The sequence below is a fragment of the Tachypleus tridentatus genome, chromosome 8, assembly GCF_004210375.1.
Source record: "Tachypleus tridentatus isolate NWPU-2018 chromosome 8, ASM421037v1, whole genome shotgun sequence".
In the NCBI taxonomy this organism is placed as follows: Eukaryota; Metazoa; Arthropoda; class Merostomata; order Xiphosura; family Limulidae; genus Tachypleus; species Tachypleus tridentatus.
Window position 1 is genome coordinate 58,931,111 of NC_134832.1, and position 17,795 is coordinate 58,948,905.

At 32.9% G+C, this 17,795-nt stretch overlaps 1 protein-coding gene and 1 pseudogene across 3 annotated transcripts in view; one reads left to right on the forward strand and one right to left on the reverse strand.

Moving 5' to 3' along the window:
* Positions 1-17,795, forward strand: part of LOC143222451 (DIS3-like exonuclease 1) — a 64,296-nt gene that overhangs the window by 11,938 nt on the left and 34,563 nt on the right. For all 3 annotated transcript variants that reach the window (XM_076448990.1, XM_076448992.1, XM_076448991.1), the window contains 4 exons: positions 1,449-1,600; positions 7,842-7,923; positions 11,871-12,024; positions 15,901-16,036. In XM_076448990.1, the coding sequence (XP_076305105.1) occupies positions 1,449-1,600; positions 7,842-7,923; positions 11,871-12,024; positions 15,901-16,036 (524 nt within the window). The remainder of the gene's footprint in view (positions 1-1,448; positions 1,601-7,841; positions 7,924-11,870; positions 12,025-15,900; positions 16,037-17,795) is intronic.
* On the reverse strand, positions 8,533-9,326 carry LOC143223846 (guanine nucleotide-binding protein G(I)/G(S)/G(T) subunit beta-1 pseudogene; annotated as a pseudogene).

Genomic DNA, 17,795 nt, shown 5'->3' on the forward strand with positions numbered 1-17,795 from the left:
CTAGAGATTATGCAAATGAAATATAAAAAGTGTAAAATGGAAAAGAGTGTTTTTATACTTAAAATTAAAGTAACTTAAATGGATAAATAACATAGCTTTAGTAAAAACGTGTAATTAATATAATGTCAAGAAAGTAAAGTACTTATGGATAAGTGAGTAAATCCATGAGAGAAGACATATCTGTTTAATAAGGTGGCTAACTGAGAAATGTTTAATTACTGCAAAATTAAAGAGGGCACTAGTTATGATGTGGGTAGTATCAAACTCTTGTTGGTAAATTTTTGCTATTGACATAATCTGTCGCGTGCTAGTATGTAGAAATAAGTAGAAGTGTCAAGATTAGTAGCGAGTGACGATTTGCACTGATAGACTGCAGTATAAGTCAAGAAGGTAAATATCTATTAAAAATAGTTTAGGAAAATATTAACTTTTGCGTGTGCTAAACTCTGATGAATAGTGTGAACTTAATTTATTGTTTATTAAAATACTTTGTCACTCACTTTCTTGAACATTATTTTGAACTCTTCTATGTAAAAAAATACATTGTATTTACTAGTTATCATTAAGCAAGCAAACAAAATCTGATGGGTCCTTACAATTATAACTTTATTAAAATATTTGTTACTCAAGGATAATCTATTTCTTTTGCATATTAGATATTTTTTTAAGAAATTGCAGTGGAAATTATGAGTAGCAGGTGTTAGAAATGCACCAAAATGTGACATGTAACAGGGTGAGCCCTGACGTTTTCTTCAACCAAGTACCTTAACTTAACAATTAAACATATCGGTATAATTAGGAGTCAAAGATTTTGATAATGTTCTAGAGTTGAGTATCATGTTAAATCACACGGTAACTTTTTTTGTTAATTTAGAAACTTACAGAAACATTCAACAATAAATATGAAATAATATTCCATTTTCAGTGATGACGATAAAACCCACTTGTAGAGAAAAATATAAATGTGAAAACGGCTTGTTTGGGTTGAGAAAATTTTCATGTAGAGGAGCAAACAATGTTTCGACCTTCTTCGGTCATCGTCAGGTTCACAAGAAGGTCGAAACGTTGTTCGCTCCTCTACATAAAAGTTTTCTCAACCCAAACAGGCCATTTTCACATATATAATATTCCATTTTGTATCTTAGAAACAAAACTACTATGAGGCCATTATTTAATTTCTAAGTAATGTGATGATAATTTTACTCTGTAATATACACTAGTGCATCTACTGTTTTATCAGTGGAGTTTATACATTTCAGTATGTTTATTATATTATAATTGGTAGTATTTATTTTGCTTGAATAAGTACGATGTAAGTATTATTTCATCTCCATTTTATGGTTTATTGTGAACAACTTTTTAAAACTTTTATTTTCACATGCTAGATCTGCAAGTCCTTTTTATATTATAATAGTGCTTCTGTACAAATAATTTATTTCCTATTGCAGGTTTTGATTGATATTGGTAAGAGACACTACAAAAAGGCTTTGTCAATCATTCGAGACCCTCGTAAAGAGTGTGTGGCATTTCTGGATGAACTGCATAGAGATACTTATGTTGAGAAGGAAAATGGACATGCTTCAAAAGAGATTTTATATTGGTAATTCTGACTCTGCAACAAGTATTTCATATTTGGATAAAAAAACATCTATGTCCTTGACTATAGAAATCACTTCCTATAAATTTCAGGCATTTAATTAATTTTCTTAATTTGCGGGTGGCTTGGCAAATTGGTAAACTTTTTAAAAGCACAAGAAATATACCTTTGTATATTTTGTATCACTGCAGCAACTTGCTGATCATGTGACCACCCTCCACTAATCCAGTTATTTTGTTCTACTTTTGTGACACAAACTTCATTTCTTTGATTGTCAATTAGCAGTTATAGAAGGATGTTTTACATTCTTCATGTGAGTGTACAGTTTTTTATTTGTGCTTTATCACCAATTAATATGTTTCAAGTTTTTACTTGTTTGTACTTGAGATGTTTCTGTTACCAGAATTCTAATTTCTTTGTAAGAATTCAGGTTTCTAATGGAGGTTGATAATTTTCCTGCCATAAGTAAACAGTAATTTGTACACTAGGCCTCAGTTTAAGGTTTCATGATGTCTGCTGATGAGCACAGATTTTCATTCATGAGGAGTTTGTGTCTTATATACGGCTGGTGTTTTTTTTTTTGTTTTTCAAGATAGATATTGTTCCTTTTACCAGGATATCTGTGAGTTTCCATAGTGTATTTCTCATTTCCTGTTCATATATCCATGCTCAAAGAGTTTATGTGATCTCGAATGTATGGATCTAATTTCAGCACTCAGTAACTAGTGTCACTTATGTCTTCTCTGGTCAGTGTTGTGTAAGTTTGAATGTTATACTTCTTTTACCATCTAAGGTATTTCAGTTTACAACTTGTATTTAGAGTATGATTCTTGCATTATTTTGGTTTGATATTTTACATTTTGTTCACTGTTAATGTTACTTAGTTATAAGTTGTTTTGTTTTCTTTTGTATCTACTAGTAACATCTAATTGGGAATAAGTTTTGAGTCAACCTTTGTTTTTGTCAACTGAGTGTTTTTTTATTCTCAGGTTCTGTAGGGTGAGTTTTCTTTTCACATCCTTTGTCTTATAATTTCTTTAAATCGACTTCTGTATTCTATGTTTAGGGTCATTTATTTTGTCAGTCGCTTTAGTGGTTTTGTACTTTAATGTTACATATTGTTTTTAGTCAATTCCTGAGTTTTGAATTGAGTTACTTTTAAGCTCCGTGTAGACAACATGTGTCTAAATTTTTGTTAGTTCATTAGTTCTGTGTAGTTTCTTTAGTTTATGTTTATGTTTTACATACATATCATAACAGTTCTGATTTTATTACAGGTTTTCTGTAAGGGTTTTTACTTCCACTTGCTCCCCTCCTCTTTCTCAGGGTCACACCTTGTCCATTTGTCTTGCTCAGTCTGTTTGTGTCTTACTACCCAATGGAACTATCTAAGTGTGGGCCCACTCAACCAGGTGTTTCTGTTGTCTTTCTTTCTCTTGCACAATATAATAAGGTATGATCTGGATAAAGGAAAAAATCCAGAATATATGTCAAGATTGGAGGGGTCTTTACTTGTATGCTTACCCTCTGAATTAACATATATTCTGGATTTTTTCCTTTATCCAGATAATACCTTGTTATGCTGTGCTGATTTTTCCATAGTGGTCACTCAGATACAATTCCCTCTGTTCTGTCCCTTACTAGCACACACATCTAAATTCCTCTGTCCTGTCCACTTCTCAGTCATCTCCAGTCAAATATTTTGTATCTAGATGTCTCCACACACTTTCTTTCAGAGTGACTTTTGTCTGGTCATGTGTCCTGGTTCAAGGGCTTGCTTCTCTTGCCTACCCTCTGTTCAGACTCCTTTTCTGAGTCATTTCCCTTATCCAGAGCCATCCTCCTTGTGTTCTGTTGATTGTTCTGGATTGGCCATCTCTGGCATAGTTCCATCTGCTGTGGCACTTCATAGAACCAAAGACTGTGTCCCCTTCTCTATTCAGTTTGCTCATCTGTTCTTTTCCTTCCTACATTTCCATACTCTTATCTTTTTTTTTGTTTTTTGTCTAGTCCTGTGCCTCAGCTCATGGACTCATTTCTCATGTTGCATCTTTCATTGTCTACACCTTTTGCCCTTTCTTTTTGTCTTTGTACCAGAGGCATAAATTTTGCTTCAGTCTCTGGGCTTCCATCCCTCTGGTACTTCTATTATTCACCAGTCCCAGCTGTTATTCCAGTTGTTTGTTTAGGATTTGTCTGTTTCAACTGTTGCTCTTTATAGATTTACCCTGTTAAGCTCTCTTCTTTTTTACCCCTGTTATGAAAGTTCCTCTGCCATGGGTTGTTCCATTTCTTTCATCTGATCCTACATGTTTCCTTTGTTTTGCCTGATTGAGATCTTTATATTGTTCTTCCTCTCTTGTCTGTTTCTCCCTTTGAACCCATTGCAATTCATTACTGGTCAAATATTTCTCTTATGACCTCAATCCTCCCCTTTCTGGCTTGTGGTTTTCATCATTTCAATTTTCATAACATCCTGTACCATTTATTGTATGTTTTTCTTTCATCAGATCTGACATTACTTCCCTGGACTTTGGCTGCTTGCATAAGTTGTTTTGCCTTTTCTACACTTTCCTTCTCTTCTTTTTCCCATTTGTATTCCCTTTCATTTTAAGAGCATCTCCTTTGTCTCTTCATTCTTTGCTCTGTTTGGCTTGTACTATCTCCTTTCATTGTTGTTGCTCCTGTCTCATTTTTCCATAGCATTCCTGTCTTCTCTGATCTTTCTCCTGAGTTTGCCAACTTCTACACCTGCTGTATTTGGATCTTTCCCTGGCCAGCCACAATTTACATCTGGTTTCTTCACATCTAATATGTCATCTAACTCTGTCTTAAGTTGCTTGATTTCACTACTGTAAGAAGGGAATTATTCAGATCAGTATATGGACAACTCCTGAAACATTCTTCACTTTTTCTCTGCACAACTTTGCTGTGTATTTCTCAGGCAGGTATTGCCTTCCTCCTGTGGCAATTCTACACTCGTCTGTTCACTGTAACTGGGATATGTTATTACTTTTTTATCATTGCTCATACCTCATATTTTTTGATACCACCTAATGTTGGGTGTTACCTGGCCAGGTTTGTTGCATTTTAAATCTAAGCACTATATTTGTGTGCTTCTCTAACTCTTACTGTGGAGATGGGGTGTTTCTATAAGACCACTGCATACTTTTCCAATGGTGTATCTATATCTGTATATCACATTCTTTCATCAATATCTTTCTATACATCCTGAGGACCATCATTCATGGACTTTGTAAGTAAAGCAGATAGGAATTTTTGCTTGTCCCCACTGACCTGTGATCCATACAGCCTTGGTCTTTCTTTTTTCAACATAGGGAAATACAAACACCAATTCCACTGATTCTAGTCGGTCATTCCTCCAGACCCCACAATGCTTCTCTCTCCCTTCTTCTAGTAGAGCATGAGAGGGTCCTTGCCACTTCTGGTTCCCAGTCACTGGAGTGGTGGACAATGGGTTTTGTACAATAACACAGCCTCATAACCATATGTACTGACTCAATGAGAAAAGGGATATCATTGTTATTCATCATATTATTCACACAATATGGCATGAAACCTGTTATGCAAGACAATTCCACTGGATTTTTTCCTGCCCAGATAGACCACATTTGACATAATTCATCCTATCTCAAGGGGCTCCACCCAGATCTTTTTTGTCTGGGTGGAGCTTTCTTGACTGTCTTAATATCAAACCAAGGCACTTTCCCTGAATGTTTTGCCCAGATGGACTGCACATATTATTGTTACAGACTTATACAAGGTGCTTTCATGTTGTTTTTGTCCTTGGACTAGATGTGGCATAATATGTCGTATCCCATGGTGCTTCCACTGTATCTTTTCTCTCTGGATGGACTGCATTTGGCCTATTCTTTTATGGTCCTCTAGCCCTAGCCAGGTATTCTATTTGCTTCCACACTATTGGATTGGAAAGCATATTTGTTCCAGTGCTATACCCCACAGATGTTCCTTGTACTTTAATTGTGATGTACTTGTTTTGTTATATATTGGCCATTCTCTGCTTGATTATTTGGTTTTGCCTCTTTACCAATCCCTTCACCTGTTCAGTGTGGGATTCTAGCTGTGGGGGAGTGGTAGTAGTACCATTTCTAAAGTTAACATTTTTAGCATTGAAAATGTATTTCCTTCCACCTATTTCTCACCCTTCCTTCCTATTGACTTGCCAATTCTCAAAAGTGAGGATATTGCTACAATAGTAGAGGGACTACCTGCACTAGTATAGAAAATGCAATGTGATTGGTAAAGGTAGTCACATGATTAGCACACGTTGCTGCAAAGGTGAAAAAAAAATGTATAAAAACTAGTCAGTTTTAAAAAGTTTACTGGTGCTCAGAGGGCAAATGAAGACTGAGGTAGCTAGGGGTGGGAGGAGGTAAGTACATCTTGGAAATATGAATCCTGAATTGCTATTTTAGTGCACAAACTAAAAAACAACCATTATTTTTTACTATATAGACAATATGTGGATTTTTTGATTTTTTTCAAATTTGGAACAAAAAAAGATTAACATAGTATGAAAATGTTACTATACAGTTAATAGCACATGGTTGGTATTAATGAAAATATTATGAAGACAAATTAATTGAATTTAATATAGGTTTGTTCAAAATAAAATGTTTGAAATTGAATTATGTTCTAAATGAAATAGTTGTCAAGTCATTTTACCTCTCTGTTTATAATGTAAACCATCCAGTATTTATGTGAAATGAAGCAAGGTTCTTTCCATAATATTGTTGTTGTAATACCAGTATTTGATTTATCAGAGACTTATTTATGTCTGAGAATGGAAAAAAATAAAACTTTTACTTTCAAACTCCATAACTGCTTAAAGTAACTTCAACATGGATGTACTAAATTAACAATTTGAGCACAGTTTGACTTAAGCTTACATTATTGAGCCTTATGCAGTGTATTTTGTATTAAATACTCAACTGTCATTAGGTTTCTGATGTGAAAAATGTGTTGTTGTTATGATATTCCATGACCAAAAGCAATTTTTGCACATTCTTCTGGAATTATTATCTTGATTTCTTAATAATTATCATTATTCCTTGCAAAATTTTAATTTTATTAATTTTGTTTTTCCCTTCAAAATCATGGATACCCACATGAAGTATTATTGAGTAGGTAGGCTCGAACCTCTCCATATTGTACATTTGGTGTCACTGTCTGATGGTACAAAAAACGTACATCTGGGTTCTTTGAGACACGGAAATATTTCTGGGATTTATTAGCCCTGTATTTCTAAGTTTTATACATCACCAATCATGTAATTCTGTAAGTGACTCTGAAAGAGAAAAGAACAAAGTTTTGGTGTTCACAACCTTTGACTTATGGCATTTGAACCTGAGAGCTTTGTTAGGCCTTACTGCAATTATACAGGGTGTTCGGAAAGTCACTGTGCAGTTTTGCAATCATGTGTCTATTCAGCCTATTTCAAGCCAGCAACTGATAGCAATGTTTAGAAACAAAATAAGAAGGATCCAAGCCTGTATTGATGCCAACAGGGTTCACTTTCAACATTGTTTATAATTGTCATTCATATTTACCTCCTGTATTCTATATTGAAACATGTCTGTTAATAAATATATAAGTGCACAGTGGCTTTTCGAACACCCTGTATAATGCATGACCAGATCCCTTTTCACAAACAAGCATGAGGAATACCAATGAGTCTTGAGTAGTTATATATCACATCACATGAACTGCAGAGTCTTCCACGTTCACTGATGGATAAATTGAGATTTTTGATTGGATGCTGGCAGTGTTTGCTTGGGTTTAAGGAAAAACTTGAGAACTCAATTAAAAATTGACTAATGAGATCAACAATGAAAAAACATGTTGAATGAAGAGAGTCAAAGGGAAAAATTACTGACTTAAAATTGAAAATCAGTTATTATAACACATATACAAAAAAACAGGAAATTGTATAGGGCAAAAGTAATGTCACTTTATAATTGTTGAATTATAAACACACTTATCTGTAAGTTTTAAAAGATAATTACAGCAGATGTAAAGAACCAACAGTCTTATTTACTGATAAAAGATACTTTGTTTTATTTAAGATACTTTAAGGAATTATGTTTTATTAGAAATGCATTGTGTGGCTTTGATAGTAATCATCTGTATACTGTGTGTGTGCAATAGAATTTTAATCACTTCCCTGTATATACAATAAACTATTTTAGTTGTTCTTTTATAGTGCAACTTTTAGAACAGCAGAATGGTATCATGAACATTTACAAAGGAAGATGCCAATTATCGTAGTTACAGAGGACCATCAGGTAACTACACAGTTATTTAATTTACAAGCCATTTTTCATAGTTTTCTGTAAATTTTCAGTGTCCTGAGTAGAGTTTTACCTTTAACACTTTTACTGTTTTATAAAGTTGGGTTCTAATGAATTTAAAGTGTAACTAAGCAAATGCGTGCATTATTTGATTACAGTGAAACCTCATTAATATGAATGCATGTATGACGAAGTACTCCTTCCATATTATTGAGACATTTGGACAGTCAAACTAGTTACTTTGAATATTGTGGACACTATTAATTACATGTTGTTTACTGATAAATGTAAGGGTACAAACTAATAAGGATGGTCATGCACTAGTAAACAAACAGCAACAATAAACTTAGCAACTTGTTATTGTATATACTGTTAATAATTATGCAAACAGCATAATCAAGTCATCGTTTTGTTCAAACCTAAGACTTTCTTATAGAATACCAAACACATAATAAACGTATTGCTTTCTTGTTTAAAGAAACATTAACATTTGATGATGTTCCTACTTGTCCTTATTTTGAAGCAGTATGACTTAACATGACTGCAGCATAAGTCATTGTGATGGCCTCTCAATATCTAGAATATCTGCTCATTCTGCTTTCATCAAATCCCGTAATTATGGTTGTAGTAATCATAACCTGTCATTAGAATTTGGCCACTTTTTGAAAAGATCACAGAGGTGATGCCACAAATGATGTTGTCACAAGAGTACATGACCAATTCCTGGTCTGCATGAATGTGGCATAGATGTCAAGTTGCATCATCTGACCCTGTGACAAAAGCATAGTCACTGGGAAAGAAAGTGACAGTATTGATGTCTGATTCATGTCCAGGGAATGTTAATGTGCACATTCCATTGTGTATGTCCTGTAATTTAGAAGAAGTATCACAGGCTCGAGAGATGCGATTCTCCATATTTAATGACAGTGAAGAGACATCACATATCCAGTGTGTCCTGCAAATGAGGCGCACTGTTGGCCTGTTTCTGTATCTCATAGTGTACGTGTCATATCTTCTAAACATGTTACAGTTTGGTTATCATCTAGAAATTGACAGTAAGAGAAGTATCCTGTGTGGCCAGGTAGCTCCCTGCTGACTTGCATGTTGCCTTCCCTGTTCTTAAGACTGTAGATAGAACAGATGTTATCAAGCCCACCACAAGCAGTGTAACTGCCTGAGGAAGTGCAAGCACAGGGCATGACTTACCGAGAATTCATTGGAATGGCATTTACTTTGTTTATTGTGAATAGATCCAAAATTACTAGTTTCCCATCTTGTGAGGCTTATACCACATCCTGTGAATCTGAACACCGTGTACAGTATAAATTTTTCCAAGTGTCCACAAAGTGTACATCAAATGTGAATCTGATTTGACATAGACTATCCAGCTCATTCATTCTTCAGTAACAATTTAGGAAACTAGAAACCTGACTTGGTAAGTTGAATACCAAAAGTATTAAATTAATGTTGCTGTTAAAATTTTATTCTGGTCCTCAATTGCTCAGTTTCAATGATCAATCACAATGCAAGTAGACCCTTTTTCCAGAATTTAACTAGCAGCAACGGGCCATCCCTGGAGGGTCTTCCTAAAGAGGCGATCCATCGTATGTTTTAACATAGAAAGTTTACGATTTTTAATTAAACATAAAATGTAGAGAAAAGGATGACTTGATATTCCTGTTTTCCATCATATGAGTAAAAATAAAGAAATAAGTTTTTCCCTCTTTTTTTCACATACTCAAATTCTGTATTTGAAAAGCAACCAAGATATGGCTCCCGTTTCAACAGTGCACCTCATTTGCTGGGCACACTGGAGGTACGATGTATTTAAACCATCGCCAGATATGAAGACTCTCGTCTCTGGATCCTGCAATGCTTCTTCTAAATTGTGGAACATCCATGACGGAATGTGCAGACAAACTTTCCCTTGCCTGGCATGGCCAGGTGGTTAAGGCATTCTCGACTCATAATCTGAGGGTCGCGGGCTCAAATCCTCATCAGAGCAAACATGCTTGCTCTTTTGGCTGTGGGGGTATTCTGATGTGATGGTCAATCTCACTATTCATTGATAAAAGAGTAGACCAAGAGTTGGCGGTGGGTGATGATGACTAGCCACCTTTACTCCAGTCTTACACTAGTAAATTAGGGATGGCTAGTGCAGATAGCCCTCGAGTAGCTTTGTATGAAATTCAAAACAAGTCAAACAAACTTTCCCTGGACATGAATTAGACATCAATGCTGTCACTTTCTTTCCTAGTGACTATGCTTTTGCTACAGGGTCAGATGATGCTACTTGCCATGTGTTTAACATTTGTGCAGATTAGGAATTGGCCTTGTACTCTAGTGACAACATCATTTGTTGCATCACCTTGTAAGAAATAGCTGTTTGGAGGTAGAAAGAAACTAAATGGTTATTTGTTAAATTTTCCATTATAAGAAACTGTCTTATGTCTGGATTGTGAATGTCCAGAGAGTTTGCTGTATTTATAATTTGTTTTTAAAATGAGCTCCAATGTTATTAGTCTTAATAGTTATTATCTAGGTTTATTTTCAGAAGTCTCAAAACATTCATAATTTTTAAGGGATAGACACAGTTTTTAGAAGATTTTGAGTCATTATGGAAATAGTTTTTCAAAAAAACTCTTTAATTTTTGTGCATCATTGATTATTGTATAGATTAGCCTGAAGTGCCAGAGAATTGGAGAACAATAAAAAAATTAATATTAAATAGTATGGATATGACTATTAATCAACAGATGTATCATTTGAAAGCAGCAGACCTAGTGATTAGCATGGCTAGATTCTTAATTGGATGATTCATGACTTATATCTTGGTGAAAAATCATACTCTATACTTGAGGCTGTGGATACATTATAAGACTGTGATTGTTAAATCTGAATCTGTAGTAAAACAAAGGCAGCCCAAAGTAAGTACTGTTGGCTAGCTGCCTACCTTCAGTTCAAAATTTGAGAAAGCCATTCAGAGATAATCCCGAGTAGCTTTGTGTTAAAAATCTACAACAAACTATTTTAAAACAAACTAATTGTAGTTAAACCAAATTCATTAATGACTAATCTTTGCCTTGGGAGCTCTGTAGCTAACAATCAAAAGAATTATACATGCTCGTAAATGAAAGATACTAGTAATGATGAATATTAATATTGATATTAATGAAATGTGGATATTTCAATTTAACAAGGAAATTAGCTTTTCAGAACTTTACTATACAAAGGAAAATTGATATTGTGGTTTAAGCATTTTATTTTGTAGGATTGGGAAGTGTAACAGTCTTTTTTGAAGTAGGCACACACACACATACAAACACAGATGTAAATTTTGTATTATATTTATATGACCAAAAGTACCCATCCCCAATGACAAGAAAAGTTTAAGTTAATCTATCAATTTAAATTCTTTCATGGACTTTAAAAAGATTAATTGTGTTACACTCTTGACTTCACTCAGAGCCGGAGATCTGAGCTACTTCTGCCAAGTGTGAAAAATAATTGTTTAACATTTAAGTCATGCTAAGAGCTGTTCACAAATAACATACAATAAATCTACATTTTTATTCTTTAAGTTACATCAAATTTTGAAATGTGAATGATGTGTGATTAATTATTAAGAACTTAATGCAGAATATTCTACTTGAGTAATAAAATTTGGCATCAACATTATTCAAGCTTGTTATCACATCATTCCAAAAGTGAATGTTTAGCTTTGCCTACATGCACAGCTTTTTAGACACTACACAGGATGCGGCCACCATGGATAGGTGATGGATCAATGCTCAGACAGACACCATGGTGTGCATATATGTAAGATAAAAATGTGTCTTATCCAAAAATGAACTATATAATTCCTCAAAAATTATATTTTAATTTTATAATTTGATTATTACAGTTATAATTGATTTTTCTTATTTAACCCTTTGAATCAGGTGATAGAGAAATATGAAAACCAAACTCTTGGAGTTTTTGTAATTTCATTTCGTAATTACTTAGAAGAGTTTTGGCCTGACTTGGAACATGTGCTGGATCTGTTTGATTCTTTACAGACAATAGCTCAGACTGCTTCAGAAACTAAAACTTCTGGTAAGTCATTATGGGCAAAAACAATAGTTTTTCTTTTCTTCATCACTTAGTTTACTAGAATTAAATATTTAATTTAAACAGTTTCATAACCCAACTTGATAAATTTTATATACATCCAACTTCACTCCTTGAGAAAACTTGTGACTTCGAAACATCATTAGGGCCCGGCATGGCCAGGTGGTTAAAGCACTTGACTCGTAATCTGGGGGTCACAGGTTTGAATCCCTGTCACACCAAACATGCTCAGCCTTGGAGGCATTATAATGTGATGGTTAATACCACTATTCATTGGTAAAAGAGTAGACCAAGAGTTGGAAGTTGGTGGTGATGACTAACTGCCTTCCCTCTAGTCTTACACTGCTAAATTAGGGACAACTAGTGCAGATAGTCCTTGCGTAGCTTTGTGCAAAATTCAAAAACAAACAAACTAAACATCATTATGCTTCATAAGTGTGTCGCTTGGACTTTTATGTAGAAGTCATCTTGACAATTATGGTACTTAACCCTATAACAACATTGCTCAGACTAAAGCATGTTACATATCTCCCATTAATAGGCATCCCAATAATAACAGAAGTGGATAAAATTCTACAAAACTTGACAAGAACTTTCATAAAAGTATGCAGTGTAAGATAAAGTAAAATATTTAATTTTTTTTTTTCCATTATTTTTAATAAAAATTCATTATGTAATGTAGTTATTTGTACTCCTCCTAATAGTTCACCTGCAAGGTAGTTTTAATATAAAAATACTATTTATTATCTTACGGTTTTCACATTTCACTTGCACAACCTCTAGAACCTCCTAAAACAATATCAAAAGTCTTTTTAAGGTAAATATATATTTTTTTATTTTCCATTATCTCAGCCATATCACTGACTGTAGCTATTATTGTCAACATACAGTGATATGACATACTTAAAATCAAGAAATAGAAATATATATCCACCTTTTAACTCTTCTTTGAATAACGTTAAAATATCTTGGATTATTTTCATAACTTCTTGTCTATACCTTTTCACTTTTTTTTGCTTATAATTTATTTCTAATGTCATATCTTTCTTTTCTGTCTTTTACTGTGGATTATTCATGTCAGTAGGTGATAAAACAATATGAAAGGTAGAGATGCCTTAGCCTCTAGCAAAATTGTTGTAAATACTCTTTGTAATCTGAGCTTTACAGAGTAAGAGAAAACTTTGGCTATTGTACAAAAATTATTAAATCTGTCATATGTGAATTTTAGAGCACAAATAATGCATAATTAACTAAATTATAAAAGTAAAATCTAAATACAGGTAAGATACAACTGGAGTGCTATCATGAATGAAGCAATTAAAAATAATAGCTGCAGTTACACCTACCCAAGGATGACAACTTGATGCTAATTTCAGAATAATCATTGTTAGATTATAGCATAAAAGAAGCTCTTTCTTATGATTATAAACACATAAATGTTGAAAGTACATGTAACTTCTAAAGCTTAACATAAACTATATGGTTGACAAAACGTATTACTAGTTTCAATTGTATTCAGCCTAAAATCTTTGAAACATATGTGGCAAAAAGACAAATTATATTGTCATCTAGCCTTACGTGCACACAACTATTTCCTACTTCAAACTGTACTTTACCAGAGTAATTTCAGCTTTGCTTATGCATCATGTGACACAAAACTGAGAGATTTCATTATTGATTTCATTGTATGTTTTGAAATTAAATATTGAACTATAACTGCTTGCTAATAATAGTTTCATTAAATTATATTGGTTATAAAGTGGTTTAATTCAATTTTGAATGTAACTGTGTGAAATGCAAAGAAGTTTTAAAAGTGACTCATTGTTAAAGAGTTAAATGATATAATAGTCTGATTATCAGATGAATTGTTTTGTATAAATTGACATTTTTTAAATTTATTAGAACAATTTCCATTTATCATAAAGTATTTTAAATTACTATTAAGATTTGTCTGTATTTTGTAATATTGTCTTCCATGCCATTATCTAAGCAACAAGCTATATATATTATGGGATTTCACCAATGATTCTTAAAATGCTGTAAAGGATTGAGTGCGTGTCAGTAAAAGATATGTAAAACTGGAGTTACACCAAGCTCTTCTCTGTAAAACAGTTCAGCAGGTTTTGGGTCTATAGAGATTTCAAAATATACTTAAAGCCCATTGAGTATTAAAGTGAATGTCACTGATGTTGTTACCAGTGTGAATTTGTTGTCTGTGGCATTTTACTGTTCTTGGCTTTATCTCATAATAAATGGAACATTAACCTTAGAATTATTAATCTTTAATCAAATTTTCAAATTGTTTATGTACCAAATTGCTTTGGGATCCATAACTTTGTTGGTTATGGTATTCTTAAAAGCAAAAGTTTAATAAATTTTTTAAAGACAAATAGGAATTCATAAATATATATGTATGTAACCTGCTAGCTATGGTAATATAAAAAGTTTTAATGTTACAAAAAGTATTGACACAAGAAAGTCACAAGAACAAAAACTGACATGCAATATATAGACCTTGCTGGTTTGAAAGGTGTGAAAAACATGCTAGTAAGTTCTGGGTTAACTACTTTGGTTCAGTTTAATTGTAGTCTGCTATAAAGAATGCTATGTCAGAAACATTGTAATATAAGCATCTGCTATTTTTATGAGCTGCTTAGCTATTATGTTTTTCTCTATTATTTATGTTAGAGGAGCAAACACAAATTGTAAACCAAAATATCATTAATATGGCTTTATTATTATAATAATATCCATTTTTCTCTTAAAAATAATTCAACAAATGTGCTTAAGAAGACCGTAACCTTCTTGTTATGATAAAGGTAAACAAGTTAATTCTGTGGCTTATCTATTAAACATAGATTATTAGTTTAAATAACAATTTGGAAAATTGTATTCATTGGAGACATTAAGTAAGTGTATTGAGACCTGGTATTGAAGTTGTTTGCATCCTTTTATGTGTGTTGACCAATATGTAAATGAGCATCAGATGCTGTGGAATAGTTGTTGTTGCAACCCATATCCTTGACAGTGATTTAAGATTAAAAATTATTAAAGCCTCAAAACAAAAGGAATGTTAGGGCTTAAACAACTGAATCACAGGTGCTCAGAAACTGAAACTTCACTTCACCCAGTAGTTGTAGTTGAAATGTTTTAACTTATTATCTCCAGTTGCTTTAAAATTCCTATTTTATAAGCATTCCTTTAAAAAATCCTAAATATATATAAAATAGGACTTTGTTTTCAATTATTTGGGGATGTTGTTCAAATGATAATGTGAATATTAACCTGTTTCAAATAATAGTGGTTGCATAAATATAAATTGAAGACCACCAGATGTAAAGATAAGTCATCATCAATGTTTCCATATAGATGCTAACTAACTTAGTGTTATCAGCTGAAATTTATAATCATAATATTATAAGTATATTTTAATACTATTCTTTTCAACTAAACAAACATTGAAGATTTGCTCAAGTTTTCCTAAATATGTTTTGGTACCATCCCTAAATTTTCACCCTAAACAGTCCCGCACTTATCTTTAAACAGAGCAGGACCTAGGGTAGTGTTTCTCACACACAGCTCCATCCCATAGGGCTTGCAAATTTACATCTTTGAAGGATAGATTAGATCTTCTTGAGGAGGGTAGCAGAATTTTTATCTCACACAGAGTGCCATCATTGGTTGGTATGGTCCTGCCTATGTTTGTGAAAATTTAAACATTTTAGAAATTCACAAGTTTAATATTTTCAAGTCTTTTTGTGATTGAGTTTAGCAGCATTTAATGGTAAGTTTGTGTGATAACTAATGTTCTAATGACCTGACAGCTTTAAAAAGTACACTTATTCTTTTCCCCTGATGTAGGTGGAACAAGTGAATATTCGAATTATCTGCCACCAGAAGTACTATATGCTGGACTTAAAAACATGAGATATTTTCAAGGACAACTACGAGTAAATAAGAATAATTCAGGAAAAGAAGCCTTTATATCAGTTTATTGGTATGTGGATATCACATTAACCATGCTCAATAATTTGGCATGTTGACTTTTAGCAGTTAACAGAATAATTCAGGAAAATAGCCTTTATATCAGTTTATTGGTATGTGGATATCACATTAACCATGCTGAATAATTTGGCATGTTGACTTTTAGCAGTTAACAGAATAATTCAGGAAAATAGCCTTTATATCAGTTTATTGGTATGTGGATATCACATTAACCATGCTCAATAATTTGGCATGTTGACTTTAGCAGTTAACAGAATAATTCAGGAAAATAGCCTTTATATCAGTTTATTGGTATGTGGATATCACATTAACCATGCTCAATAATTTGGCATGTTGACTTTAGCAGTTAACAGAATAATTCAGGAAAATAGCCTTTATATCAGTTTATTGGTATGTGGATATCACATTAACCATGCTCAATAATTTGGCATGTTGACTTTTAGCAGTTAACAGAATAATTCAGGAAAATAGCCTTTGTATCAGTTTATTGGTATGTGGATATCACATTAACCATGCTGAATAATTTGGCATGTTGACTTTTAGCAGTTAACAGAATAATTCAGGAAAATAGCCTTTATATCAGTTTATTGGTATGTGGATATCACATTAACCATGCTCAATAATTTGGCATGTTGACTTTTAGCAGTTAACAGAATAATTCAGGAAAATAGCCTTTGTATCAGTTTATTGGTATGTGGATATCACATTAACCATGCTCAATAATTTGGCATGTTGACTTTTAGCAGTTAACAGAATAATTCAGGAAAATAGCCTTTATATCAGTTTATTGGTATGTGGATATCACATTAACCATGCTCAATAATTTGGCATGTTGACTTTTAGCAGTTAACAGAATAATTCAGGAAAATGTTGACTTTTAGCAGTTAACAGAATAATTCAGGAAAATAGCCTTTATATCAGTTTATTGGTATGTGGATATCACATTAACCATGCTGAATAATTTGGCATGTTGACTTTTAGCAGTTAACAGAATAATTCAGGAAAATAGCCTTTGTATCAGTTTATTGGTATGTGGATATCACATTAACCATGCTGAATAATTTGGCATGTTGACTTTTAGCAGTTAACAGAATAATTCAGGAAAATAGCCTTTATATCAGTTTATTGGTATGTGGATATCACATTAACCATGCTGAATAATTTGGCATGTTGACTTTTAGCAGTTAACAGAATAATTCAGGAAAATAGCCTTTATATCAGTTTATTGGTATGTGGATATCACATTAACCATGCTGAATAATTTGGCATGTTGACTTTTAGCAGTTAACAGAATAATTCAGGAAAATAGCCTTTATATCAGTTTATTGGTATGTGGATATCACATTAACCATGCTGAATAATTTGGCATGTTGACTTTTAGCAGTTAACAGAATAATTCAGGAAAATAGCCTTTATATCAGTTTATTGGTATGTGGATATCACATTAACCATGCTGAATAATTTGGCATGTTGACTTTTAGCAGTTAACTTGTGGTCATAGTGATTAGGTTAACTTTACTAAGTGTGCAACATTTCACAGAAATCCCTTTATAAAAGCTGCAGTAGAGTTCTTTACATATTTCTAGATCAGCAAATGTTATATAAGATTATAAAGATTTAGATCTTTTTTGATCTAAGCATTTTTTTTGAGGTAGTGAATTTTCACATTTTATAGTGTGTGAGAAGTTTTGTTATTAAACAGCTAAACAGTTAAACATACCATTAAACAATGAATTAATTTGTATGATGTT